Genomic DNA, 27,431 nt, shown 5'->3' on the forward strand with positions numbered 1-27,431 from the left:
TACTGGGTCGAAGGGTGGTTCTATTTTTAGTTCTTTAAGAAACCTCCAAACTGCTCTCCACCATAGCTGAACTAATTTACGTTCTCACCAGCAGTGGATAAGCATTCCCTTTTCTCTGCAGCCTTGACAACGTCTGTTATTTTTGGACTTTTTAATAATAGCCATTCTGACTGGCGTGAGATGGTATCTCACTGTGCAGAGGTCCCCAACTCCCAGGCCACAGACTGGTACTGGTCCACGGACTGTTCGGAACCGGGCCATACAGCAGGAGGTGAGAGGTGGGCCAGGGAGCATTACCACCCAAGACACCCCTCCCGTCAGATCAGCGCAGGCATGAGATTCTCACAGGAGGCAAAGTCTATTGTGAACCGTGCATGCAAGGGATGTAGGTTGAGTGTTCCTTATGTATGAAACTCTAATGCCCAATGATCGGAGGTGGAACAGTTTCACCCCCATTCCCTCCCACCGCCACCCCGGCCCAGTCCATGGAAAAACTGTCTTTCCTGAAACCAGTCACTGATCCCAAAAAAGGTTGGGGACCACTGTCATTGTGGTTTTTATTTGCATTTATTTGATAATTAGTGATATCGAGCATTTTTTCATATGTTGGCTGACTGTATGTCTTCTTTTGAGAAGTGTCTGTTCATCTCCTTTGCCCATTTTTTATTTTTTGAGACAGGATCTCGCTCTCAGTCAGGCTGGAGTGCAGTTGCCCGATCTCAGCTTACTGCAACCTCTGCCTCCCAGGCTCAAACAATCCTCTTACTTCAGCCCCCAACCCCAGTAGATGGGACTACAGGTGTGTGTCACCATGCCTGGCTAATTTTTATATTTTTAGTAGAGATGGAGTTTTGCCACGTTGTCCAGGCTTGTCTCCCAACTCCTAAGCCCAAGTGGTCTCCTGTCTCAGCCTCCCAAAGTGCTGGGATTATAGGTGTGAGCCACCATGCCTGGCAGTTTTGCCCATTTTTCAATGGGTTATTTGTTTTATTCTTGTTGATTTGTTTAAGGTCTTCATTGATTCTGGATATTAGGGTTTGCTGGATGCATAGTTTGTAAATATTTCTCCTGTTCTGTAGGATGTCTGTATACTCTGTTAATGGTTTCTTTTGCTGTGCAGAAGCTCTGTAATTTAATTAGGTCCCACTTACCAATTTTCGTTTTTCTTGCAATTGCTTTTGAGGACTAAGCCATAAATTCTTTGTCTAGGTGGATGTCCAGAAGAGTATTTCCTAGGTTTTCTTCTCTGATTGTTATAGTTTGAGGTCTTAAATTTAAGTCTTTATTTCATCTTGAGTTATTTTCCTTGTATATGTTGATTGATAGGGCTCCAGTTTCATTCTTCTGCATATGGTTAGCCAGTTTTCCCAGCACCGTTTACTGAAAAAGGAGTTGGAAAGATGGTCTTATAAGGAGAAGACATACCAGGGATGTGCACGCACAGAGGAAAGGCCACGTGAGAACACAGGAAGAAGATGCCATCTGCAAGCCAAAGAGAGAGACCTCAGAGGGAACCAGCCCTGCTGACATCTTGATCTCGAACTTACAGCTTCCAGAACTTTGAGGAAATAAATGTCTATTGTTTAAACTGCCCAGTGTGTGGTATTTGTTATGGCAGCCCGAGCTGACTGATACACCCTCTTCAGTACCCTTTACTCCATAGAAGGATGGCTGATTTAGAGGAGAGAATAAAATTCTCATCCACTAGACAAGTGCTTAAGCAACAAGGCACAATGAATGCACAGACTATAAACAGGAGGGGGCTAAGACAAAAGATGTCTAGTTATACCCTGATAGAGCAGGTATTCTTTTTACCTGTTTGGAAGGGTAGGAGGGAGATACCACCTACCTTACAACTAAGAGGGTTAAAAGCAATAGGGTGGGCCTCTTGATCTTAGACTTAAAATTTTACGGACAATTCTTATCCTAGACCTGCTGAAAGCAGACAAGAATATCGTATTACGTTATTACAATAGTATATCACTGATTAATATCTGTCCTTACTACTTTAACTACCGTTGGCTTTGTTTATCTTTGACGCCTTCCTCAGGTAGGGCAGAGTATCTGCGTGAATTATTGGAAATTCTTCTGCTTGGGAGTTTGGTCTCTTCTCTCTCATTTAATTATTCAATCATTTATTTGTGTCAGTATGGATTCATGGATATTTATTTGATGCTTTTGGATATCATGCTATGCCACTTTATTTTATTGTTCGTCTTGTTCCAGCTATGGCCACTGGGAACTCTCTCAGTTGGTTCCTGCATCTCTTTGACATATGCCCATCATTTTGGGGTTATTTTGAACACTTTCTTATTTTCTGGCCCGACAACATCCTTCAGACTCATCTTGTATATTTCCTGCCCCAGTCCTAGAGTCAACTGTTTCTCCAAGAATCAATGGCGAATTCTTTTTTTTAAGTGGAGGATGGTATTAGAAACCAAGATCTGACACTAGGTGTGCTCATTGTTGCCGGTGTGTTATTGCTTCTAGTTCATCTTAGTTGACAGAGCAGGAGATGTGTGTATACTCACGTGTGTACATATACTTATCTATAGGTGTTTCTACGTGTGTCCATCTATATCTATATTAAACTAAACATGAGTTCACACTGATGTTCCCAGTGCTAACCCCTTATCACACAGATCATCCTGTCCTCCTTCCCTTGCTTATCTGTATTCTGCCATACCAACAGGGAGAAACTGGCTTCTACCATCTGCCATCCATTTACTTAATTATTCACTGATATCTTTAGAAAATGCTAAATGTTTGTATCAATTACTAGCATGGGTCTCTTCAATGCTCTAACTGCCCCAGGCTAGGCCAGTAGAAACCCTTCCGAGCCGTGGCCTTTCACATTTCTGTCAATTGTGCAGCATCTCAGTGTTTTCTGGCACAGGGAGATATTCTGATCTCACTTAGTGTTTTTCTCTGTCTCAGACACTCAATCAATCATCTCTTCAAGGATCCCAAATCCCATCTCCTGAGTTTTGCAGCAGCTTTATTGAAGTATTATTCACATGCCAAGCAATCCCCCCATTTAACATGTACAAGTAAATGGTTGTTAGTATATTCTCAGAGTTCATGCAACCATCATACAATCAACTTAGGACATCCTTATCATCCCCAAAAGATGCCATGTACCTTTTTGATCTCATCCCCCAGTCTCCCCATCCCTCTCATCCTGAGATGATGAAGGTTTGTATTTTCAGGGCATGGTGCATGTGTTTGTATATTTGCATGTATGCACGTATACACAATCAGCAACTATGGAATTGTCAGGGGGAAGAAGCAGTATCTGGGAAATCATGATCATGCAGGATCCAATGTAAAGGGTGAAATTTCCAAATGAAATTGTAACAGAAGAGCTTGATAAAACTCCCTACTGATGGGGGTCAGAGTAGTGGTGGGGAACATGAAGCCCTTACAATCAATTAGGAAAAGCAAACGAAAGAAAGTTGTGATTAAGAACTCAGTTTTTTGGAGTACAGTGTTTGAGTTCCAGCTTTGTAATTTATTAGCTAGGTAACTTTCAGTAACTTACGCCTCTCTTTACTTGTCTGTATAATGCCTGCTCTTCTCCAGAGGTCATGGAGCTCACAGGCACACATGCTTGCTACCTAAAATGAGACCTACAATAACCTCGGTGGGGGCGGATTGCAGTGTCGGCCAAGGAGTCTGCAGGGCAGAGCGAGAGAGGGTGTCTCCAAACACACCTTTTCCCTGGGGGTAGTGTCCTTGGGTGAGGCTTACTGGATCCCTTCAAGGCTCTAGAGATTGGATTTTCTGGATTTGACATCCAATCCCTCCATTTGGAGATAAGTACTCAGACTAGGTAGGAAAAGACCTTTTGGAGTGAAAGGCCACCATGGGGCTTATGATATCGTGATATACTAAGAAAGCAATATTTGGTCCTTGTCTTAGTCCATTTTGCATTGCTATAAAAGAATACCTGAGGCTGGGTAGTTTCTAAAGAAAGGAGGTTTGTTTGCCTCACAGTTCTGCTGGATGTAGAAGAAGTAGAAGCAGATCAGGAGATTAGTGAGTGTAGTACTCTGAACACTCCAGCTTTTCCACTCTTTCACTCTTGTCATTTCTTTTTTTTTTTGTTTTGTTTTTTTTCAGTGGCAGAGTCTTGCTATGTTGCCCAGATTGACCTGGAACCCTGGGCTCAAGCAATTCTCCTGCTTCAACCTCCCAGTGCACACCACCACACCTGGCTATACTCTTTTCATTTCAGAAAACAAGCCCTACCCACCTTTTCCCAAACTGATACTCATTATTCCTGTTCCATACTTGACAACCTTTCATTGAAAAGTAGAAAGGAATTCCAGAGGTCATGCCATTTTATTGAGTGCCTTAACATTTATTGAAAGGCTGTTCTAACTAGTAATTAAGAATATGGACTTCGGCTGGGCCCCCTGGCTCACACACATAATCCAGCACTTTGGGAGGCTCAGGCAGAAGTACGGCTTGAGCCCAAGTTCAAAACCAGCCTGGGCAACACAGTGACACCCTTGTTTCTAGTAAAGAAAAAAAAAATTAAAAGATTTTTAAAAAAGAGAAAGAACATAGGCTCTGGGGTCAGACGTATCAGGATTTGAATTCCAGCTCCATGGCTTCCCAGATGCAGGCTTTGGTAAGTAATTCAATCTCAGTTTCCTCATCTATAAAAATGGGGATAGTAATACCAATGTGAAAGTTTCCTGAACATTAAATAAGATACTGAATTGCCTTCTTAAACAGACTGAGAAGGAAGTTGGTAAATGGTAGCTAATATTTCTATGCTATTCCTATTCCTTTCTTGATGCCAAGGGTTTTACATACTTATCAACCCAATAAATGGGCATAATTATTCTCGTTTTATAGGTGAAGGAACTGAAGATAAAGAATTCAGCTGAGCATGGTGGCTCACGACTGTAATCTCAGCACTTTGGGAGGTTGAGGCAGGTGGATCACCTGAGGTCAGGAGTTTGAAACAAACCTGGCCAATGTGACAAAACCTTGTTTCCACAAAAAAAAAAAAAAAAAAAAAAAAACGAAAATTAGCTGGGCATGGTGGTGCGTGCCCATAGTCCCAGCTACTCGGGAGGCTGAGGCAGGAGAATCACTTGAATCCGGAAGGTGAGATCATGCCACTGCCCTCCAGCCTGGGTGACAGAGTGAGACTCTGTCTGAAAAGAAAAAAAAAAAGAATTCATAAGGTGAAATAGACCTATTAGCTATACTGTAGATGAAGAAGTGGAAGCATGAAATATTTAAATAACTCACTGATGTCTCAAAGTGGAGCAATAGAGCAGGGATCCAAAGCCATGTCGATTTGATTTGGAATTTGTTAAATTCCTGGTATTTGGCAGTTTGCTATTAGTTGTCGTTCTTGGCAGGTTGTGATAGTCATGGCGATGTTCATCAGTTGCATTAATTTTTAGAATCAACCTTGGTCACAGACCTGAGATATCTGCATGACTACTGTAAATAAGGACGAGAGTCCCAAATAACAGGGAAGGGGATAGTCCTCTATGTTGCATTTTTTCTATCAGGCTCAATGCCCTTAGAAATAATGGGTGGTCCTTTGTTTTCTTCTATAACCCAAACAATCTACGATTGTCTTTCTGCAGTTGTCCTAGTCAATTATCAGTATTATCTGAAGCTATATTATTTTAAATAGCACTGTCAGGAGCTCTGTATAATAGCTTTCTTTAAATTTACAATCTATTGATGAACCCACATAAAGATATCAAAACAACTGGAGACCAATACTAATAAATAGTAATTACATAATTGCAATAATTGCAATGGTTGATCTGTAAATACAGTTCTGAGTTTCCTAGTGTTATGGGACCTTTGGGGTGTCGATTTCCTGGCCAGAAACCTCTGTGGCTGGTGGCACCTTTGCCAGAGTTCTTGTCCTGTGTCTGGGAAGAATGAGGTATGCAGACAGGTAGAGGGTGAACAAGACAAAGAGGAGCTTTACCGCGTGTTAAAACAGCTCAAAGGAGATTGTAGTGGATAGCTCCTCTCTGTAGGCAGGTCATCCTGACGTCTGTCCAGCTCCTAGGAGAGAGGAGGCCCTGGAGAGGGCAGCTTCTTTCTGCAGCTGGTTGTCCTAACATCTGCCCAGCTCCTAACAGAGAGGAGGCCCTGGAGAGGGTCACTCCTCTCTGAAGCCGGTAGTTCTGACATCTCTGCAAGTCTCTGAAGCTCTCAGCTGAGAGGGTAGCTCCTCTCTGCAGCTGGCTGTCCCATTGCCTGCTCAGCTCTGGCTGAGTTGGGGATTTTATGAGCCTCAGAGGGGAGCAAGTGCCTGCTGCTGATTGGTCCAGGGGCAGCCATGGGCAGCCTTGGAAAAGGCACCACAAGTTCCTACTCTGGTTCATGGGGCTGACAGCCTGACCCCCAGCCTTCAGGCCCTCCTTGGTCAGAAGTTGGGGCCTCACTGGGGACCCACACCCTCTGCCCAGGAGTCTGTCTGCCTCCCACTGCCATTCATGGTGCCTGGGTTCAGCCTCAACTTTGCTCCAAGAATGGAGCAGGTGCCAACAGCAAGGAGAAGCCAGGCAGCAGGAGCAGGCACTTTTGAGCCTGCAGTGGCATGCAGGGCCTTCCTGGGCCCCCAAGAGTGCAGGGATGCCTGGGGCTGCAGCCGTGGTTTGGGTGGCTGCAGCTGCCCCCAGGAGGGCAGGGCTTTTGCCTGCTCCTGGCCCCTCAATAGCACAGGGAGGCTCAGATCTGCAGCCACACTGTGGGTGGTGCTCCTGCCTGCTCTGTGGAGCAGGAGGCCCCAATCTGCAGCTGTGCTCAGAGGCACCCAGGGAGCTCCCACCCCAACTCAGAAGGGGTGGGTCTCCTGCTTGTCCCTGGCTCCTGCCAGAGAGCATGCAGCCCTGGCCATGCCTCCCCGCTGCAGCAGCAGGCCGTCGGGAGCAGCTGCTGCCATCACTAGTAGAGTGAATTCTCACAATTTTATTTTGCCTTGGCATCCATTTTGAATGTTTAACTTTCTCATATGAGAAGCAGGGGTCAATTACCTTTGACACAGTTACTAGTTCTCTGCTTCTTCCCAGTTCTTCAACGTGATCCACCCAGATATCTGCCTAATGCAACTGCTTCCTGGTGACCATCTCCCTATGGGACAGGTAAATGCAGCCTGTTTGACTCACCCGTTGACCTCCCTAACGCACATGGACTGTGTAGATGGGCTCCGGTGACCATCTCACAGCGACAGGGTGACTCCATGGATCTTGTGCCTGCTTGCTCTAAACCCACCAATTAGAACCGACAACCTGAGAGCCATAAGTAAGGCAGTGTCCCACGACGGGCTGCCTCACTTTCAGCCAACTGGAGGAGACAAAACTTTTTTTGTTCACTTTTGCACCTTACTTACAGGACAGCAGGGCTTGGTCCAGGGAGTACGGGGAGACAATTCCCTCCGGATAGTTCTTATAGAAGAGGCTTCCCTGAACTATTCCATAGCCTCGGACACTACTTTCTTTCCTTCTGTGTTGGACAAACCATCCAACCTCGCGCGGAAAATGGGGCAAGGCCTCGGGTCACGGGGCCTCGGCGGGGCGGTGAGGGGCGGGAACACGGCTCCGGAGGGCCGGGCCAGGCCGGAGCGAGGCTGCGGGTCGGGACGCCGTGCGCGTGCGCGCTGCAGGTCGGCGCCGGGCGGGGGCGGAGCGGCAGTCGCAGGCCCACGCCGTAAACAGACAACATGGCGGCCGCGGTGGCGGCGGCACCTGGGGCCTTGGGCGCCCTGCATGCTGGCGGTGCTCGCCTGGTGGCCGCTTGCAGTGCGCGGCTGTGCCCGGGATTGAGGCTGCCCAGCTCGTTGGCAGGCCTGCGGGTGGGCCCGGCGATCTGGGCTCAGGGCTGGGTGCCTGCGGCTGGTGGTCCCGCCCCGAAAAGGGGCTACAGCTCTGAGATGAAGACCGAGGACGAGCTGCGGGTGCGGCACCTGGAGGAGGAGAACCGAGGTGAGGTGCGAACGCGGGGCAGGCGCGGGGCAGCGGGCGGCCGCTCGCCCTCAGGACGGGCAAAAGGTGCAGTCCGCCGGCTGGACGCGGGGTCGAGGTCGGGCAGGCGCACCGTCCCTCCCCTCCCTCACCTCCCCCCTCACCCAGCGTGGCAGTTTCCTTGTGCACCTATTTCTTGCTTTTAATAACCTAAACGTGTACTCCAGAGCAGCTTACCTGTAAAGTGACCGCATTCAGCGCGGCAAACAGAAGTGCAGCTTACGCCCTCCGCTCCAGACAAGCCAAGGTCAATATATACCCTGGGTATTTAATCCTTGCTACCAGTCTTTATTCTTGCTGTGTAATGGCTTTCTGTAAACTCAGCTATTAGTGGTGGAGTTGTAAAAGCTGCAGTGAAACTGCCTTTTATTATTACGGAGAGTCTTAAATTTGAAGCTGCTCAGCTGGAACAATTTTTCTTCTTGTTCATTTTCTCCTAGAAAGTTAGTCTTGAGGGACTGTTCCACTGCATTTAAACAATTTTGAGCACTTTTTATTTTCCTCAGCTCTGGCGATAAGAATGTGGGTGGTATGGATCTTGCCCTTGAGCTACCTACCTACTGCGGGAGGAGACATCATTAGCAATACAATACAGAGGGTTGAAGGCTTTGAAGGAGGCTGACATTTCTAGGGAATACTGTTAAAGCTCAGTTCCTTTCGCTGCCAGTGCAGGGAAAAGCTAAAAGGGTCGTGAAGGGTGGAACGGCAGTTTACCCGGGTTAAGCCAGAGGACCAGTCTTTTAATTTTGACATGCATTTGTTGAGCACCTATAATCTGTTAAGCAGAAGTGAAAAGCGTGTAAGTCATGATTGCTTTTAGTATAGTGAAGCAGATCCTGATTATTAGGCTGTGTGAACTTTCAAGGCATGGTAGGAGGAAAGGGCTGTAATACCTGCAGGGTTTCGCCATATGAAAGGGGTTCCAAGGCATTCTTTAATAGGCAGTGGATTTCGCCATTTGTGAGGGTTCTTGGGCAGACTTATCTCACGTGTAAAACAGGAAAAATAATACCAACTTTATAGGTTTGTTATGAAGGTGAGATGAGATCGTTAATATAAATTGCCACTAGCCCATAGCAGTGCTTCAGGAGTTTGATGAATTACTTTATTCCTTACTTATTATTCCAGACAGAGACAAGAACATGGTCAAAAGCATGGAGATGTGAACATGTGTGGTGTATTTGGGACGTAACATAAGGCAAGTGTGGCAGTAGTGTGGCATAAGCAGAATAGTAAGAAATTCAGCTGGAAGCCTAGACTGGCACTGAGGTGATTAGAGCCTGAATGCCACCATCTTTTGGGTAAGCTTAGTCATGCTGGGACTTCACTTCCATTAAGTGTACCAACAATATGTTAGATATAAAGGGATTGCAAGTACAGCTACTAATATGCATCATATTCTATTATTTTGGTCATTATGACTTGAATGCAATTAAAGGAATATTTGTGCAAAATGTCTGGAAAGACTTTAAGTTAGGATTTGAAGAGAGAATATCAGATAAAAGATAATACACGAAGATGTTTTTCGGACGTCCTGGTTTCTTTTTTTTTCTTTAGCCTTCATTTCCTGATGAGATAGGACATACATCATGGTTTCTTAAAGTTGACCCCGCCTCCTTTGAGAATTGGCAAGAATGACGACTCAGGCTTGGCTAACATTACTTATGCTTTGCTTTGCTTTACTGTTGAACCAGCAATAAGCAGTGCAAAGAAAAACAGGTCAAGGGTACTACAGGTGAAGGAGTTTCCTGGGTGCCTTTGTTTCTCTTTGAGATGGGTCCAAAATTTGGTGCTCTCAGCAGCCTCTAAGGAACAGGATAACTCTCCTAGTCACAGAAGCGCCGAACAGCATGTAGCACTTTAGGTGGGTGGGGCACGTAGTGCGGAATACACCAGGTCCCATCTGTTATCTGGGCTCCACATTTGTAATTTGTTGTGGGAGGCATAGCTCTACAACCCAATTTCCTTTTCTTTTCTTTCTTTCTTTTTTTTTTTTTTTTGAGATGGAGCTTCACTCTTGTCGCCCAGGCTGGAGTACAATGGTGGAATCTCAGCTCACTGCAACCTCTGCCTCCCGAGTTCAAGCGATACTCCTGTCTCAGCCTCCCGAGTAGCTGGGATTACAGGTGCCCGCCACCACGTCTGGCTAATTTTTTTGTATTTTTAGTAGAGATGGGGTTTTGCCATGTTGGCCAGGTTGGTCTCGAACTTCTGACCTCAGGTGATCCACACGTCTCGGCCTCCCAAAGTGTTAGGATTACAGGCGTGAGCCACTGCGCCTGAACACCAAATTTCTTTAGTGGTTATTTCTGCATTGTTGTCCATCCTACTCAGTTTTAGAGCAGGAGTCCTGGTCATGGCTTACAGAGGTCTCTCCTGCAACAGCCTTCTTCATAGGTCACCTGGTTTCCAAGCGTTCTCTTTCCCACTTTCTCGTCCCGGGGTGATGGAGTTACCTTTTTTTCAAGGCCAAAAACCATGAATCTGCTCAGTTAAACACCTCCAAAGGCTCGCCGTTGCCTGCAGGGCCTTCTTATCCGTCAGACGTCTCATAGTCTATCTCTCTGCCACTGGATCTGAGCTCTGCCTTTTCCTGTTCTTTTCTGTGTGTAGCTTTTGCACACACTTTCTGGAATGACTCCCCTCCTTCCCCTACCAGCCTTCCTGCAATTTGGCATAATTATGAACCATTTCAAGATCATCTTTGTGAACCATGTCAGAACAGCTTCTGGCAGAAATAGAGCAAACAAGCACTTGCATAGTGCAGATCCTCCTTGATACCTGCTTCTTCCTCCTCTTTCACATCTAGATTGTCATCCGGTCTTCCCGTGTCTGAAACCTTTCCATGTGCTTCTTTACCCACAGCATCCTTGTCCAAGCTTGTCAAGTGGACTGCAGCAGAGGTAGCAGGTCTTTCTGTATCTACTGCCTTTTCTTATTTAACAAGTTGATTCCTTTCATATGTTTTTTTTCATGTTTAAAAAATAATATTTTTATATATTTTATGGTATGTAAATTATATCTCAGTAAATATATGTATTGAGATACAATGTATGTATTTTTAAATCTTTAAGATTAAGATTTAATCTCATCTACATTGAGATTTAAATCATATACCATAAAATTCAAAATGTAGAGTTGTTTTTAGTATATTCACAGTTATGCTTTGTCAATACAAGCCAATTTTAGAACATTTATCAACTCAAAAATAAACCCTGTAGTCTTTAGCAGTCACTGCCTACTCCCCGCCTTATCCCTCCAGCCTTAAAAAAACCTTCATTTATCTACTTTTTGTATCAATAGATTTGTCTATAAAAGAATAGTATAATAGGCCGGGCGCGGTGGCTCAAGCCTGTAATCCCAGCACTTTGGGAGGCCGAGACGGATGGATCACGAGGTCAGGAGATCGAGACCATCCTGGATAACACGGTGAAACCCCGTCTCTACTAAGAAATACAAAAAACTAGCCGGGCGAGGTGGCGGACGCCTGTAGTCCCAGCTACTCGAGAGGCTGAGGCTGGAGAATGGCGTGAACCCGGGAGGCGGAGCTTGCAGTGAGCTGAGATCCGGCCACTGCACTCCAGCCTGGGCTACAGAGCGAGACTCCGTCTCAAAAAAAAAAAAAAAAAAAAAAGAATAGTATAATAAGTGGTGTTTTTGTGGCTTCCTTCACGTATCATTATATTTTCAAGGCTCATCCTTGTTGTAGCTTGAACTAGCACTTCTATGCTTTTAATGGCCAAGTAATATTCATTGTATGGATATACCGCATTTTGTTTGTCTATTCGTTACTGATGTATATTTGGATTGTTTCCATTTTTTGGATAATGTGAACCATGCTGCTTAGAACATTCATATATTAGTATAAGCTTTTGTGGTCATCTTTATATTTTCACATAGGAGTGGGATTGCTGGGTCCTATGGTAATTCAATGATTAACATTTTGTGGAACTGCTAAACTGTTTTCTAAAGCGTCTGCATTTTATATGCTCACTAGCAAAGCATGAGAGCTCCAGTTTCTCCACATCTTGGCAACACGTGGTATTGTTCTTTTATTAGCCACCCTAGTGGGTGGGAAATGGTAAGTTTTTGTGATTTGATTTGGTTTTCCCTCATGGCTAGTGATGTTGTACATCTTTTTTTTTTTTTTCTTTTTTAAAAGATGTTGAGGAATACTATTCAAAAGGACTACCATGATGGGGCTCTGTTGTAGGAGAGCTTGAGATCAGGTTCAACTCCCTGTTGGAACATTTTTTCGTGTACATATTGGCCATGTGCATACATTTGGAGAAATGTCTACTCATATCCTTTGCCACTTTTTTATTTTATTTTTTATTTAAAAAAATTTTTTTTGAGACAATCTCACTCTGTCTCCCAGACTGGAGTGCAGTGGTGCGATCTCGGCACACTGCAAACTCCGCCTGCCGGGTTCAAGGGATTCTCCTGCCTCAGCCTCCTAAGTAGCTGGGATTACAGGCGCCCGCACGGCGCCCGCCACCCTGCCTAGCTAAGGGTTTCACTGTGTTGGCCAGGATGGTCTTGATCTCTTGACCTCGTGATGTGCCTGCCTCAGCCTCCCAGAGTGCTGGGATTACAGGTGTGAGCCACTGCGCCTGGCCTCTTTGCCACTTTTTAAATTGGATTATCTTTTTATTGTTGAGGCATGAGAGTTGTCTTTTTATTGTTGAGACTGGATACAAGTCTCTTGTCAGATGGATAGTTTGCAAATATTTTCTCCCATTCTCTGGGTTGTCTTTTGACTTTCTTGATGGTATATTTTGAAGAACTAGTGTTTTTAATTTTCATGTAGTTCAATTTCTCTATTTGTTCTTTTTGTAGCTATGCCTTAGATTATATCTAAGAAACTGTTGCCTAACCCAAGTTTACAAAGATTTACACTTATGTTTTCTTGTGTGAGTTTTATGGTTTTCACTGTTATGTTCATCTGTGACTATGATCCAATTTTGAGTTAATTTTTATATATGGTGTGTAGTAAGAGGTCTAACTTCATTCCTTTACTTGTGGCTATGTAGTTGTCTCAGCACCATTTGTGGAAAGATGAGTCTTTCACCGTTGAGTTGTCTTGGTACCCTTTTTGAAAATTAATTGACCGTAAATATAAGGGATTACTTCTGGATATTCAAGTCTATTCCATTGATCTATGTATCTATCCTTATGCTAGTACCAAACTGATTACTATAGCTGTGTAGTGAAATTTGAAATTGGATAGCATGACTTCTCCAACTTTGTTCTTTTTCAGGAGTGTTTTGGCTATTATGGAACTCTTGTATTACCACGTGAATTTTAGGATCAGCTTGTGAATTTCTGCAAAAAAAGTTGGGATTTTGATAGGGATTGTGTTGAATAGGTAGATTAATTTGGGGAGTATTGCCATCTTAACAGTGTTAATTTTTTCAATCCATGATCATGATATATTTTTCTATTCAACAGTGTTTTGTAGTTTTCAGTCTACAGTATATAGGTTTTACACTACTTTAGTTAAATTTATCCCAAAATATTCTTTTTGAATTTAAATAGATTTTTCTTAATTTCACTTTCAGATTGCTCATTGCTATTGTATAGAAATTACAAAATAAATTGGTTTTTGTATATTGGCTTGTATCATACAACTTTGCTGAACTTGTTAGTTTGTTCCTAATAGTTTTTTTAAAGTGGATTTCTTACTATTTTCTATGTACAAAATTGTGCCTTTTGCAAATAAAGAATTTTATATGCAGTTGGCTCTACTGTTCAGTTAGATCTAGTTGATTGATGGTGGTGCTCAATTCAACTATACTCTTACGATTTTCTGCCTGTTGGATCTGTCAATTACTGATAGAAGTAAGTTAAAATCTGCAACTATAATAGTAGATTTGTTTCTCCTTGCACTATCAGTTTTTAACTCACATAATTTGATGTACTATTGTTTGGTGCATACATATTTAGGATTATTATGTCTTATTGGATAAATGACCCCGTTTTTATCATGTAATGCCCTTGTTTATTTTATTTTAGTAGCTTTTGGGGTACAAGTGGTTTTTGGTTACAAGTGGATGAATTGTCTGGTAGTCAAGTCTCAGATTTTAGTGTACCTATCACTGGAGTAGTGTACATTGTACCCAATATGTAGTTTTTTAAAATCCCTCAACCTTCCCACCCTGCCCCCTTATGACTCTCCAATGTCTGTTACACCACTGTTTTGCCTTGGTGTACCCATAGCTTAGCTCCCAGTTCTGAGTGAGAACTTATGGTGTTTGGTTTTCCATTCCTGAATTACTTCATGTAAAATAATGGTCTCTAGCTCCATTGAGACCTTTAGTTGAGTTTCATTGAGAACTTTAGTTAATTAACTCAACTTTAGTTCAGAAAATTGGTGAATCCAGCTGGGCGTGGTAGCGCCTGCCTGTAGTCCCAGTTACTCAGGAGGCTGAGACGGGAGGATTACTTGAGCCCAGGACTTTGAGGCTGCAGTGAGCTGTGATGGAGCCGCTGCACTCCAGTCTGGGTGACACAACAAGACCTTGTCTCTTTAAAAAAAAAAAAGAAAGAAATATGTATGAACCTATTTATATAGAATAGCACCAACAGAACATATGATCCATTTATGTAAAATAGCAACAACAAGCCAAATGGTAATATACAACTCTGTTTCTGTATGTAAATATGTTGAACATTTTCTGGAAGGTTACATTACATGTAACTGTGATAACTGTGGCTTCCTCTGGGGAGGGGAATGAGTTGATTCTAGGGAAGGAGGACTTTCACTTTGAGTGTGTTTTTTCAATTTTGTTTAAGCAAAATGTATTTCTGTTTCTTTTTAAAGTCTCAACAAAGTTGTTACATTCGTCTTTCAGTTGTGTGAGCTTTATAGAGCGGGATAAAGTTGTTACATTCGTCTTTCAGTTGTGTGAGCTTTATAGAGCAGGATTAATGCTGTGATGTGACCTTGTTACAGATTCACTGAAGATTTTTGTATGTTTTGTGAAAAGTCAGGAAAATTAAGGTTGGCCTGTGAATGCCTAAGCTTTTCTGAGTTGGTAAACTTTTGTCTAGGTTATGTGAGGAGGATGCATGATAATTGAGTTCTTGAGAAGTGATTGAGTTGTGAATTAAAGTGAGACAGTTATAAAACAAAAAAGTTTAGACTTTGCTGAATAAAAGCTAAGGTTTTATTCCATTTTAGAGTACCAAAAGCCTACAGATACATTTGATGGTACAGTTGTTACATATTAGATACTTCATTTCAGATTGCAGAACTGATTTCTAGCTTTTTGAAGTGGAAGTACTCAAAACATCAAGTCTCAAATATGTGACCAAAACTGCTGGAATTGACTGTGATAGAAACATTTTCATGGCACTTTACAGTTCAGTAATAATGTTAGCAGTATCCTATCTAGCAGAAATTATGGTGAAACTTTAATACTTATTGCATGAGAAGTGTTCATGCTAGAAGGGAGGATAATTGGGTGCTCATGTTGTAAGTTTTACATCTATCATATCATTTGATTCTAATACAGTCCCATGGAGTGTGGAACTGTTAGTATCTTCATAGAGTAAGAAACTGAGGATCAGAGAGGTTAAGTAACTTGCCCAATAGCTAGTAAGCGGCAGACTGGGATTTCATCCCCAGCAATCACACCTTAGAGCCTGCATTCTTAGCCCTTGGAAGTGGTGTCAGCTTGGATGTCTGAAAGGCACTTCAGATTCACTTTAATTCAAAAAGGAACTCATGAGCTTTACTCCCCTCCACCCTCACCACGGTATTTTTTATGATTTTGTCTCATTAAATGTCATCTTCTTTCATCCAATTGCTGAAGCCAGAAACCTGGTTAATACTCCTTAACACTTTCTTCCAGTTAAATCAGTCCTCTGTCTAGGCATCATTAACTCATTTAAAATTTTGAATGGTTCTTGAATCCTTTCACTTTCCTTTATTTCTACCACTACCTATCTCAGCCAGACCTGTTATCTGTTGATTGGACTCCAGTTGTGTCTTGAAGTTCCCACCCCTATCTACTTCTGGTATGATCTTCAAATATAGAAACTGTTCCCCCTCCAGTTTTATATGTGCATGTGTGTATGTTTATACCTACGTAAACTCCTTCAGTGGTTCTTAGGATGAAGAACAGACTTTTCAGCAGGTCTGTAAGGATATTTCTGGCCTGTGCTCACCTGTTTACTTTCATTGGTCACTCTCTTCGCCTTGTAGGTGACAGGACATTCAATGGGACCGTGACTAGTTTATGCTTTTCCTGTTTTCTCTGCCTGGCGGTCAGCCCCTCTCCTTCCCTCTCACCTTAACTCCTACTCATCCTTCTAACCTCCACTGTCTGGGGTAAGCTTTCCCTATCCATCTCCTTTTGCCCTAGACCATTATCAGTTCTGGTTACAAGTTACTGTGGCACCACTTAAAGCTTGTAAAGCAGTTTGAATTCGTTATTAATGACATTTATGGTTATTAATGATTTCTGTGATTATTAATGTTTGTATTTCTCTCCTAGACTCTAGTTCCTTGGCTGCTGATCAGTATAGTACATCCTCAGTATGTTTGAATGAATGGACACATCTAGTCTTAGCTGCTTGATTTTCTTCCTGAGGAAACTGAAGCTTGAACAGTGTAACACAGTTTTATTCAAATACAGAGTTAGATTAGCACTTAATAGCTGAAGGAAGTTACTTCACCTCTCCAAGTCTCCATTTCTTTATCTGTTAACTAAGGATAAAAATAGTGCCCACCTCTTGGGTTGTGTTGGGGATTATGTGAGTTAATTCGCTTAAAGCAGCTGGAGCAGTGCCTGAGGCCTACCGGTGGTAGCTGTTGTCAGTAGTATTGGGACCTCCCTAAAGTCATGCAGCTTTTTAATACAGATCCTGTCAGATAGCAGTCCTTCATGCTTTTCTCTGTACTGAGAGCATTTGGCATTCTTGCAGATTTACTCTTTTGTGAGCAGAAGTTCATTTTTATACTTTAAAAAATGATTCTGCACAGTTTCTTGCACAGCGAAGGCATGTGTACATTTTGTTGTCTTCAGTTTAACTCAGTTGCAAACAAGAACCATACCCACCCTGACTCAGTGGAAGGTATTTCTGATACACAGTGAAAATTTGTCTACTCCAGGAACAAGAAGGTTAGTAGAGGTTGTGCAGAACTTTGAATATCAAATTAAGATCTTTGAAGTTGCATATTTTGAAATAAATAATGAAAGGATTTTAAGTAGGGGGTGAATTCTATGCTTAGTATTGTTTTTAGAAAATTGGTAACTGGAAGGAATGGGAGGCTGGGTTTAGATGATGGTTTTTGGTTTAAAAAATGGGGCAGTTAGGAGTGACAGCTGGGTTTGTGGGAGAGATAATGAACTTTGTTTTATATAGGTTGAGTTGAAAGTACTTGTTGGACATCTAAATGGAAGTGCCCTCTGGTTAAGTGTATCAGACAGAAATCAGGAGAGAAACCTGGCATAGAATTACTAAAAACTATGTAGTATGAACAAAAAAAAAAAAATTGAGATATTTAGAACTGGCATCCTAGAAAAAGCAGATGCTGTAATACCTGCATGTAACAAGGTTTATTAGCTGTTACTTCTGTATCTACTTGAAGATGATGAAACCACATTTTAAATAGTATCCTTTAACTTAAAATTTTCACCGGTAAGTGTGGTCTTCCCTCTAGTTTGAGTTAGTGATATAAAATTTACCAAAATGTTGCAAATTACCTTGGTGCTTAAGAAGAGATCAGTGGAAGGGAATGTGATATCCTGAATTTCTTTGATTTGTTAAGTTCGAAGTTAGCTAGATGTGTGATGTAGAATTTGTTCTCTGAATGCCTCGCTCACTCAAGTGCTTGTACTTTTTTTCCCCTTTAACTAGGAATTGTGGTGCTTGGAATAAACAGAGCTTATGGCAAAAATGCACTCAGTAAAAATCTTATAAAAATGGTGAGTGTAAAGATTAAACTGTTTGCTTCTAATATTAAGATACATTATTGTCATCAATGTAAAATTTTATTTTTCTCTTTTCCCTCATATGCTTCCTATTTCTGTTTAGCTATCAAAAGCTGTGGATGCTTTGAAATCTGATAAGAAAGTACGGACCATAATAATCAGGAGTGAAGTCCCAGGGATATTCTGTGCTGGTATGTAAATATCTTATATTATGAAATTAAACTGTAGTCTGATTTTTCCTCAGTAGTAGTCTGTTTTCCATTAGAATGTTCTGTGGTTTGAACCCCATTACCAACCACTCCTCTTTGTGTTTTACTGATCCACAAGAAAAAAACAAGTTTAGTCTGAGAGTGTTAGAAAGAAGCTTTTGCAACATTTAGATTGTTTCGAAGTTGAAAAAAAACTTTGAGCCATTAAAATACTTGTTTGTAGTACCTATAGTACAATATTGCTTGTTGTGTCTTAATTGTGGCCAATATTCTTTAGTTTCATTCTTTTTTTTTTTTTTTTATGAGATAGAGTTGCTCTGTCACCCAGGCTGGAGTGTAGTGGCGTGATCTTGGCTTACTGCAACCACCACCTTCCCAGTTCAAGTGATTCTCCTGACTCAGCCTCCCGAATAGCTGGGATTATAGGCGCCTGCCACCTCGCCCAGCTAATTTTTGTATTTTGAGTAGAGACAGGGTTTCACCATGTTGGCCAGGCTGGTCTCCAACTCCTGACCTCAAGTGATCCACCATCTTTGGCCTTCCAAAGTGCTGGGATTACAGAGGTGAGCCACCGTGCCCAGCCCCTAGTTTCATTCTTAAGGATTCTCATTTTTTTTAAGCTTCAATCTCTGTGGCTTCTGCCTTAAAATATTGCAGAATAGTGTGATATTTAGAAATATGCAGTATATTTTGGCTTTTGATGAGGTTTTATTGCCTTTTTAATACATTTCTTAAAATGTAGGATACCGAAAAGAATTAGTTTTAATTCCAGTCGAGTAATCAGAGTGAGTGTAGATTTATTACTCTCAACTGCTAGGGTTATGCTGTTATGCAGTAGATTTCTGTTTTTACATTTGTCAAATGCGAGTAATACTGTCTGCTTAGTTGGAGTGCTTATAAGGGTTTTACGTATATTTTGAGTTCTTTTTTTTAAACATTGCGAAAGACTTATACCAAGAGAATTAGGATTCTTACGTCTAGTTTTAGGGACGAGGTGAATATGATCTTGAGGTAAAGGAATGTAACACTATGACTGATGGTTGAGAGGTTCTCTAAAGGTCATTGGATGGCTTATTGGGAAGATACAGAGTGGCTTTAGGGTTTTTAAAGAAGGCCCAATTATATGAATTTTTGAGGAGTGATAACAATGTTGTGAAGACAGATTAACGTTTTAAAAATAAGTGTTAGTGATCATCCTGGCATTGTTTTTCTATGGGCGTTAGGTTTTATAATTACCACGCTATAGTAACTGGTGGAATTCCTTTTATTTTACATATTCTTTTGCAGCCCATTTGTTCTAGATTTCTGCATTAGGAATATACTTTGAAAAAGGCTTTAATGCTTTAGCACAGTTTGTGGTTGTCTGTTACAGATTGCCTTTTTGAGGACATGCAAAATGTCCTCAAATAATATACCACATGCTGTTTATTAGAATAACATGTTAGTCTTGAGTGCTTTTTAACAAGTTAATCTATTTAGTTTGCTTTATGGGCTTTTAAACTTTCATACGATCAGGATAATCTTTTAACTCAAGATTTTGACTGTTTTGTCAACAAGTCAATGTTTTAATTATAGAAAAATTGGGGCATATCATCTCTTCTAGTAATTCAGTATGTATGATGGAACTGTTCTTTCAGATTTCTCTGAAAGGTTTTCCTTTCTTGTTTTATTTTTTGAGATGGAGTTTCACTCTTGTTGCCCAGGCTGGAGTGCAGTGCTGTGATCTTGGCTCACTACAACCTCTGCCTCTTGGGTTCAAGTGATTCTCCTGCCTCAGCCTCCCGAGTAGCTGGGATTACAGGAACCTGCCACCACGCCTGGCTAATTTTTTGTATTTTTAGTAGAGACGGGGTTTCAACATGTTGGCCATGGTCTTGAACTCCTGACCTCAGGTGATCCACCTGCCTCAGCCTCCCAAAGTGCTGGGATTACAGGTGTGAGCCACCACGCCCGGCCTCTTTTTTTACATATATTTACATTTATAAGCTGACTAGTAGGTCTGTCTTTTAACATGTACATATGAAATAAAATTCTAGATAAATAAAATCTCTTTACATTATTTAAAGAATATTTAAACTTATAGCCTGTATTAGTATAAACATCTTAATCAGGTCACGTTTATCAGTTATTGTTGAATAATGCAGTCTTTCACATAATTAAAGCTTTAATTTGTATTCCAAAGTAGTAATATTAAAAGAAACCTCGGCTGGGCACGGTGGCTCATGCCTGTAATTCCAGTACTTTGGGAGGGCAAGGTGGGTGGATCACAGGGTCAAGAGTTCAAGACCAGCCTGGCCAACATAGTGAAACCTCGTCTCTACTAAAAATACAAAAAATTTTCTGGCTGTGGTGGTGGGCGCCTGTAATCCCAGCTACTCGGGAGGCTGAGGCAGGAGAATTGCTTGAACCTGGGAAGCAGAGGTTGCAGTGAGCCGAGATGGCAACACTTCACTCCAACCCGGACGACAGTGTGAGACTCTGTCTAAAAAAAAAAAAAAAAACCTCAAAAACACAGTGTACCATTTATTGATTATCCTTTTAGCCTCTTCTCCATCCCTTCACAGTCATCATTTTCCCTCTTCTTTTTCTGCCCCCACAAAGGTTTCTCTGTATATATTAATAACCTATATTCCAGTGATACCTTTTTCATTTCTGAATACTTAAAGCTTAGCAAATGGTCTTGCCTCAAATTTCTTGAGCATAGGAACTCCTCTTATTCTTTGAGAATCATCTTTCACATTCTCAGAATACAGCAAACAACAGGGACTCGGCATGTATTTGCTGGAATTAATCAGCCTTTGTGCTTTAATTCACTGATTTTTTTCAGGAAGGGTTGAGATATAACAAGCAGCTTCTCTGAATTGTCTCATACCACTCTCCTATTTACTGATAGTAAATTTGGCTACATCTTTTTTCTAAAATGCTGAGAAAACATAAACATTAAAGAGATTCCTACATTGCATTGGAGGTTGGGCCAAATGATTTGACTTCTCATTTAAATCTACCTATTATTTAGCATTATTAAGTACTTTACTTACATTTTAAGTTTTTTAATCAATTTTTAGTTTAAAAAAGTAGCATGGTAGGTCAGAATGTATGAAAATGTATACAGAGAGAACTCTCTCTAACCCTACTTCCTCTACTTTATTAATCCCCTAATAAAAATAACAATTATTATTTTTATCCGTCTAGTATTTTTCATATATATGTATGTACACACACACACACACACACACACACACACACACACACACACACACAAATACAGTCATGTGCTCCATAACAATATTTTGGTTAACAGTGGCCTGCATTATACGATACTGGTCCCATAAGATTATTTATTTTTATTTTTTTGAGACGGGGTCTCCCTGTCACCCATGCAGGAGTGCAGTGGTGTGATCTCATCTCACTGCAACTTCAGCCTCCAGTGTTCAAGCGATTCTCATGCCTCGGCCTCCTGAGTAGCTGGGATACATGTGTGCCACCATGCCCAGCTAAATTTTGTAATTTTAGTAGAGACGGGGTTTCACCATGTTGCCCAGGCTGGTCTTGAACTCCTGACCTCAGGTAATCCACCTGCCTCGGCCTCCCAAAGTCCTGAGATTACACGGGTGAGCCACTGTGCCCAGCCTCATAAGATGATAGTACTGTATTTTTACTGTACCTTTTCTGTTTAGGTACATATGAATACTTAGCATTGTGTTACAGTTACCTCCAGCATTCAGTACAGTCACCATACAGGCTTGTAGCCTAAGAAAAATATGTTATACCGTATATCCTATTTATGTAGGGGATGGTTTCAGGATGAAACTGTTCCACCTCAGATCATCATGCATGAGTTAGATTCTCATAAGGAGCGTGCAACCTAGATCCCTCGCATGCGTAGTTTATGGTAGGGTTTGTGCTCCTATGAGAATCTAATGCGGCTGCTGATCTGACAGGAGGCAGAGCTCAAGCAGTAATGCTTCCTTGCCTGTACTCACCTCCTACTGTACCACCGGTTCCTAACAGGCCACAGACCCGAACTGTTCGTCAGCTCAGGGATTGGGGACCCCTGGCCTGTACCTTCTAGGTTTGTGTATGTACACTCTATGATGTTTATACAAGGATGAAATTTTCTAAGGACTCATTTTTCAGAATGTACTCTTTAAGTGACGTATTATTATATACCGATGCACTCATTAGAATGTTAAGTAGATATTTAAAGTGATACATATAAAGACATGTAAATATGATACATATAAAGTGATACATATGAAGTATGGAAAATACCTGTTACAAGCGTAGGGAGAGTTGTATATAAAATGTTATGGCCATTATTACTGTAACTGTGTAAACTATGTCTACCAATAAGATCATGGGCCAGGTGGCTCACACCTGTAGTCCCAGCACTTTGGGAGGCCGAGGTAGGCAATTGGCTTGAGCCTAGGAGTTCAAGACCAGCCTGGGCAACATGGCAAAACCCTGTCTCTACAAAAAAAAAAAATACTAAAGTTAGCCAGGCATGTTGGTGCGTGCCTGTAGTCCTAGCTACTCAGGAGGCTTAGGTGGGAGAGTTGCTTGAGCTTGGAAGATCAAGGCTGCGAGCCGTGATTGTGCCACTGCATTTCAGCCTGGGTGACAGAGCTAGACCGTGTTTGAAAAAATAAGAAAAAAAAAAAGATCATGGATTAAAGGTGATTTTTTTCTGTCTTCAAACTTTCTGAAATAATTTCATTATATTAACAAATTATATTAAGCAAATATATACAAAGTAAATACTTTTGAAAAAAGTACAAAGTATATTAGTGTATTTTTCTTTTTTGGAAACTAAAATTGGGATATTAACTGAGTTCCTGAATTGTTGTTACAACTTTTTTTTTTTGAGATGGAGTCATGTTCTATCACCCAGGTTGGAGTGCGGTGGTGTGATCTCTGCTTACTGCAACCTTTGCCTTTCAGGTTTAGGTGATTCTCCTGCCTCAGCCTCCTGAGTAGCTGGAATTACAGGCTCCTGCCACATGCCCAGCTAATTTTTGTATTTTGAGTAGAGACAGGGTTTCACCATGTTGGCCAGGCTGGTCTTGAACTCCTGACCTAAAGTGATCCGCCTGCCTCGGCCTCCCAAAGTGCTGGGATTACAGGCGTGAGCCACTGTGCCCGGCCTGTTAAAACATTTGAGAAGAAAAATTTTAGACTAAAATAGTTGCTATAGAATAATTCAGACCGTTTAATACCTGTGAAGTGAAAGACCTGGTTAAAGGTGGTAGCTTAGCTGAAACTACTTCTTTTAACAATTAGGAGAGAGTTTTCTCTTAGACTGTGGTTTCTAATCTAGAACCTAGAAGGAATATGAGGTCTCCTTTTAAAGTTCTTAAAATTTTATACACTTAAGACATTTTAGTGGCTCTACATTGAGAAGGTGTGTAATGTCAAAATGTCATTGTTACAGTAATGTATTAAAATGGATGTTTCTGTTAACCACAGTAATATGTAAATACAGATTAAAAATATGTCATAGTTGTCACAGATACAGACAGTGTTTCCCGTACATAATGTGTTTTCACATGGTGTGCTGTGCCCCCAAAGTTTTAATATATTGCCGATCGTGACATTCTGGAAAAGTCTGGTTGGCCGGCTGCGTTGGTTGTAAATGTGTGATGACAGTCATACCCTTCAGGTTGGGAGTCACTGTTGTGTATTCTTTCCTGTAGATTAGAACACCACTTGTGGGTTCATGGCTTGCCTGTACTTCTCTTAGAATACTAAGAAATGTAATTTTGTTAGTCAAAGCTTCTTATGAAGCATTGGCTACATGGATTATATGAGATTGGCCTGAATGTGTGCTGCCCCAGCTTACATATTCTAGAAACTGTTTAATCACTTTTAGTTTACCTTCTCTCTCTCTCCCTCTCTCTTTGTGTGTGTGTGTGTCTGCCTCACACACACACACACACACACAAGCCGAAACAATTCCGCTATTTCAAAATGTTTATGTAGTTAACGTTTTAATATTTGCCAATCACAAAATTCTAAAAATGTCTGATTGGGCTGCTGCGTTGGATATAAATGTGAGATCACAGTCATCTGTTTATTTTTGTTCTTGTACTTTTCTAATTCAAAGTAATAAAGTGCACATGCATTGTTTTTACCAAAACATTTTTGAAATGAAATTCTGTGAGAAATTACTGAGACCGAGGATTTTTTCTTTTGAAATTCCTAAGATATATGATAAACAATTCTTGGTAATTGATTGCTATATGTAGAACCCTAAATTGTTTCACTGAATTACACAAGTGTGGGTTTTATAAGAAAGTAAAGGTAGTTTTGCTTCTGCTTTTGAATTCTAGTAAATTATGTTATGACTAAAGACTAACTTGTCACTAAAATCGTCAACATGCATTATTGAATGTTGTGTATATTGTCAGTATGGATAAAAATGTCATGATCTGGATAGATGTGTGGGCACCTTGGACAGTGAAGTAACCTGGCCATTGTTGTTTCAGAATCTTAGATTGTCATATTTATGTATTTAACTATTAGTCTTTCAGAGAGTTTGATAAGTTAACATGAAGGGGTAGATACCACAAATTTGTAGTAGTTTAACAAGTTTGTATTAGTTCAGCTGTAAAGGGTTCTGTTTTTTTGTTGTTGTCATATATAGTTTGTTGGAATAAAAAATGTTTTATTGAGATATGAGCTACTTGGAATACAGGTTACCAATTTAAAATGTATAATTGATGAATTTTTAAACCATGATCAGAATCATGATGCAGAACATGTTCGTCACTTAAAAAGTTTTCCCGTGTCCATTTGCAGTCAAGCCCTTTCCCTTGCCCTGACCTCTGAAAAGTACTAATCTCCTTGCTACTCCTAGTTTAGCATCTTCTGTAATTTTTAAAATAAATTGACTCATACTATGGGTAGTCTTTTGTGTCTGACCTCTTTCATTTAACATAATGGTTTGAGCTTCACCCATGTTCGTGTTTCACTAGTTTCATTATTATCATGTATTTTATTTTATTGCCAAGAATACTATTTGTTGTATTTCACAGTTTGTTTATTCATTAGGTGATGGTCATTTGGGTTTTTCCATTGTTTGGCTTTTATGCATACCACTTCTATGACAATTCGCACACACGTTTTTGGCAATGTATAATTTTATTTCTCTCAGGTAAATAGTCAGAAGTGGAATTACTGGTTTTATCCTGTGTGTTTAGTTCTGTAAGAAACTGCCCACTGTTTTCTGTATCATTTTGCATTCCCACTAGCAATGTATGAGAGTTTCAGGCGTTACACATCCTCACCAACACTTCATAATATGAAGTTTAAAAATTGTAGGCATCCTAATGGATACAAAGTCATATTTCATTGTGGTTTTAGTTTACATTTCATATGTGTCACCTGTATATCTTTTTTGGTGACTTGTTTGTTCAAATTTTTTCCCAGTATTTTTCTTAGAATCTCATCTCATTGAGTTAGAGTTTTTTTTTTAATATTCTTGATACAAGACTTTTATCTGTTATATTTTGTAAGTTTTCTTCCACTAAATGGCCTGTCTTTTTTCTGTATTGTAATTTGTTTTGAAGAACAAAAGTTTTTTATATGAAGACTGATCATTTTTTTTTCCTTTTATGGTTTGTACCTTTTTGTGAATTTTAGAAATTTTGTTTTACCCCACAGTCACAAAGATTTTCTCCTGTTTTCTAGGACTTTTATAGTTTTTATATCTTAAATTTAGGACTCTGAAGTATTCGGAGTTAATTTTTATATATGTTGTGAAAGAAAATTAAAAATATATTTGGTCTTTGCCCTTGTTCTTGGTATAGAGCTCTTAAAACCCGGGGAGTTTCCTGAATGGTACAGGTGGTTTTTGGTTGGTAATGAGATGACCCTAGATAGCTTCAGGATGGGGGACAGCTTGTCAGAAAAAGCAACGATGGGTTAGAGGATTAGAACTTTTGGCACCCTCTTCCCCCAGAGGGGAAAGGGGCCAGAGATTGAGCTCAGTTACCAGTGGCCAGTGATTTAGTCATTCACGTCTCCCTATGGAGATAATGAAACCTCCATAAAGACCCTTTAAAACAGCGGGGTTCAGAGCCAGGTACTGTGGCTCATGCCTATAATTTGCCACTTTGGGAAGCTGAGGCAGGTGGATGGCTTGAGTTTTAGACCAGCCTGGGTAACATGCCAAAACCCCATCTCTACAAAAAAATGAAACAAAACAAAAAGAACTCTAACTGGGTGTGGTGGTACATTCCTGTAATCCCAGCTACTTGAGGGGGCTGAGGTGCAAGGATTGCTTGAGCCTGGGATTTTGAGGCTGCAGTGAGCTGTGATTGTGCCACTGCACTCCAGCGTGGGTGACAAAGTGAGACCCTGTCTCAAAAAAAAATGGGGTTCAGGGAGCTTCTAGGTTGGTGAACACATTGATTTTCTTGGAGAGGGCATGGAAGCTCTGTACTCCCTCTCCCCTTATCTTGTCCAATGCATCTGTTCCATTAGTCTGTTCCTGAGTTGCATATAGTAAAGTTTTTTTTTTTTTTTTTTTAAATTCTATGAGTCATTCTAGTGAATTAAGTAATCTGAGGAGTTTAGGGGAACCCCCAAATCTGTAGCTCGTTGGTTCAGAAATATGGGTTGCCCCTGCGACTTGTGAGTTGCATCTGAAGTGAGGGCAGCCTTGTAGGACCTCTTAACTTCTGGGATCCTACTAATTTTGGGTGGTATCAGTTTAAGTGAATTGTTGGATAGCCACTTGGTGTTGAAGAATTGGTGGAAACCCTCATACATTTGGTGTCAGAAGTGGTGTTAGAAAAAAAGACATCATAATTGGTGTCAGGAATGGGATTTGCTAGAGCATCTCATGGAACTCAGGAAAGTGCTTTATTTACCATTACCAGTTTATTATAAAAGCTAAAACTGAGGAACAGTCAAGTGGAAGAGGTACTTAGGGCAAAGCTAAGGGTGGAGGGTTGCAGAGCTTCCATACCCTCTCCAGGTGTGCCATTCACCCAGCACATACATGTGTTCACTAACCTGGGAGTTCCCTAAGCCCTGTTTCAGGGATTTTTTATGGAGGCCTCTTTACATAATGATTGATTACATCGTTAGCCATTGGTAATTGAGCTCAATATACAGCTCCTCTCACTCCCCGAAGGTGTGGGTGGGACACTGAAAGTTCTAACCCTCTGATCATGGCTTGATGCATCTGGTGACCAACCCCTATCCTGGAGCTATCTAGGGGCTCTCTGAGAGTCACCTCATTAGCATAAACTCAGTTTTGATTG

The 27,431-nt window shown here is 41.1% G+C and overlaps 2 protein-coding genes and 1 long non-coding RNA gene across 7 annotated transcripts in view; 1 reads left to right on the forward strand and 2 right to left on the reverse strand.

The window, feature by feature from the left end:
• LOC139358082 (uncharacterized) overlaps positions 1-7,622 on the reverse strand; it is a 39,959-nt gene extending 32,337 nt beyond the window's left edge. Inside the window, exon 1 of the long non-coding RNA XR_011612333.1 lies at positions 7,382-7,622. This is a non-coding gene — a long non-coding RNA (uncharacterized lncRNA). The remainder of the gene's footprint in view (positions 1-7,381) is intronic.
• Positions 446-7,084, reverse strand: LOC105498829 (uncharacterized). The gene is made up of 2 exons (XM_011771182.3): positions 5,972-7,084; positions 446-1,380 (listed from the first exon to the last, which is right to left on the reverse strand). The coding sequence occupies exon 1, from the start codon at positions 6,975-6,977 to the stop codon at positions 5,988-5,990; it is 990 nt and encodes a 329-aa protein (XP_011769484.1). The 5' UTR covers positions 6,978-7,084; the 3' UTR covers positions 446-1,380; positions 5,972-5,987.
• A 59-nt stretch (positions 7,623-7,681) lies between the features above and the next one.
• The window catches only part of LOC105498828 (AU RNA binding methylglutaconyl-CoA hydratase), a 155,935-nt gene continuing 136,185 nt past the window's right edge, over positions 7,682-27,431 (forward strand). For 2 of the 5 annotated variants that reach the window (XM_011771177.2, XM_011771178.3), the window contains exons 1-3: positions 7,682-7,973; positions 17,880-17,947; positions 18,057-18,144. In XM_011771177.2, the coding sequence (XP_011769479.2) occupies positions 7,712-7,973; positions 17,880-17,947; positions 18,057-18,144 (418 nt within the window). In that variant the 5' untranslated portion in view covers positions 7,682-7,711. The remainder of the gene's footprint in view (positions 7,974-17,879; positions 17,948-18,056; positions 18,145-27,431) is intronic. The other 3 variants (XM_011771180.3, XM_011771179.2, XM_011771181.3) reach the window with 2 other exon arrangements.

This window comes from Macaca nemestrina, chromosome 14, assembly GCF_043159975.1.
Source record: "Macaca nemestrina isolate mMacNem1 chromosome 14, mMacNem.hap1, whole genome shotgun sequence".
NCBI lineage: Eukaryota > Metazoa > Chordata > Mammalia > Primates > Cercopithecidae > Macaca > Macaca nemestrina.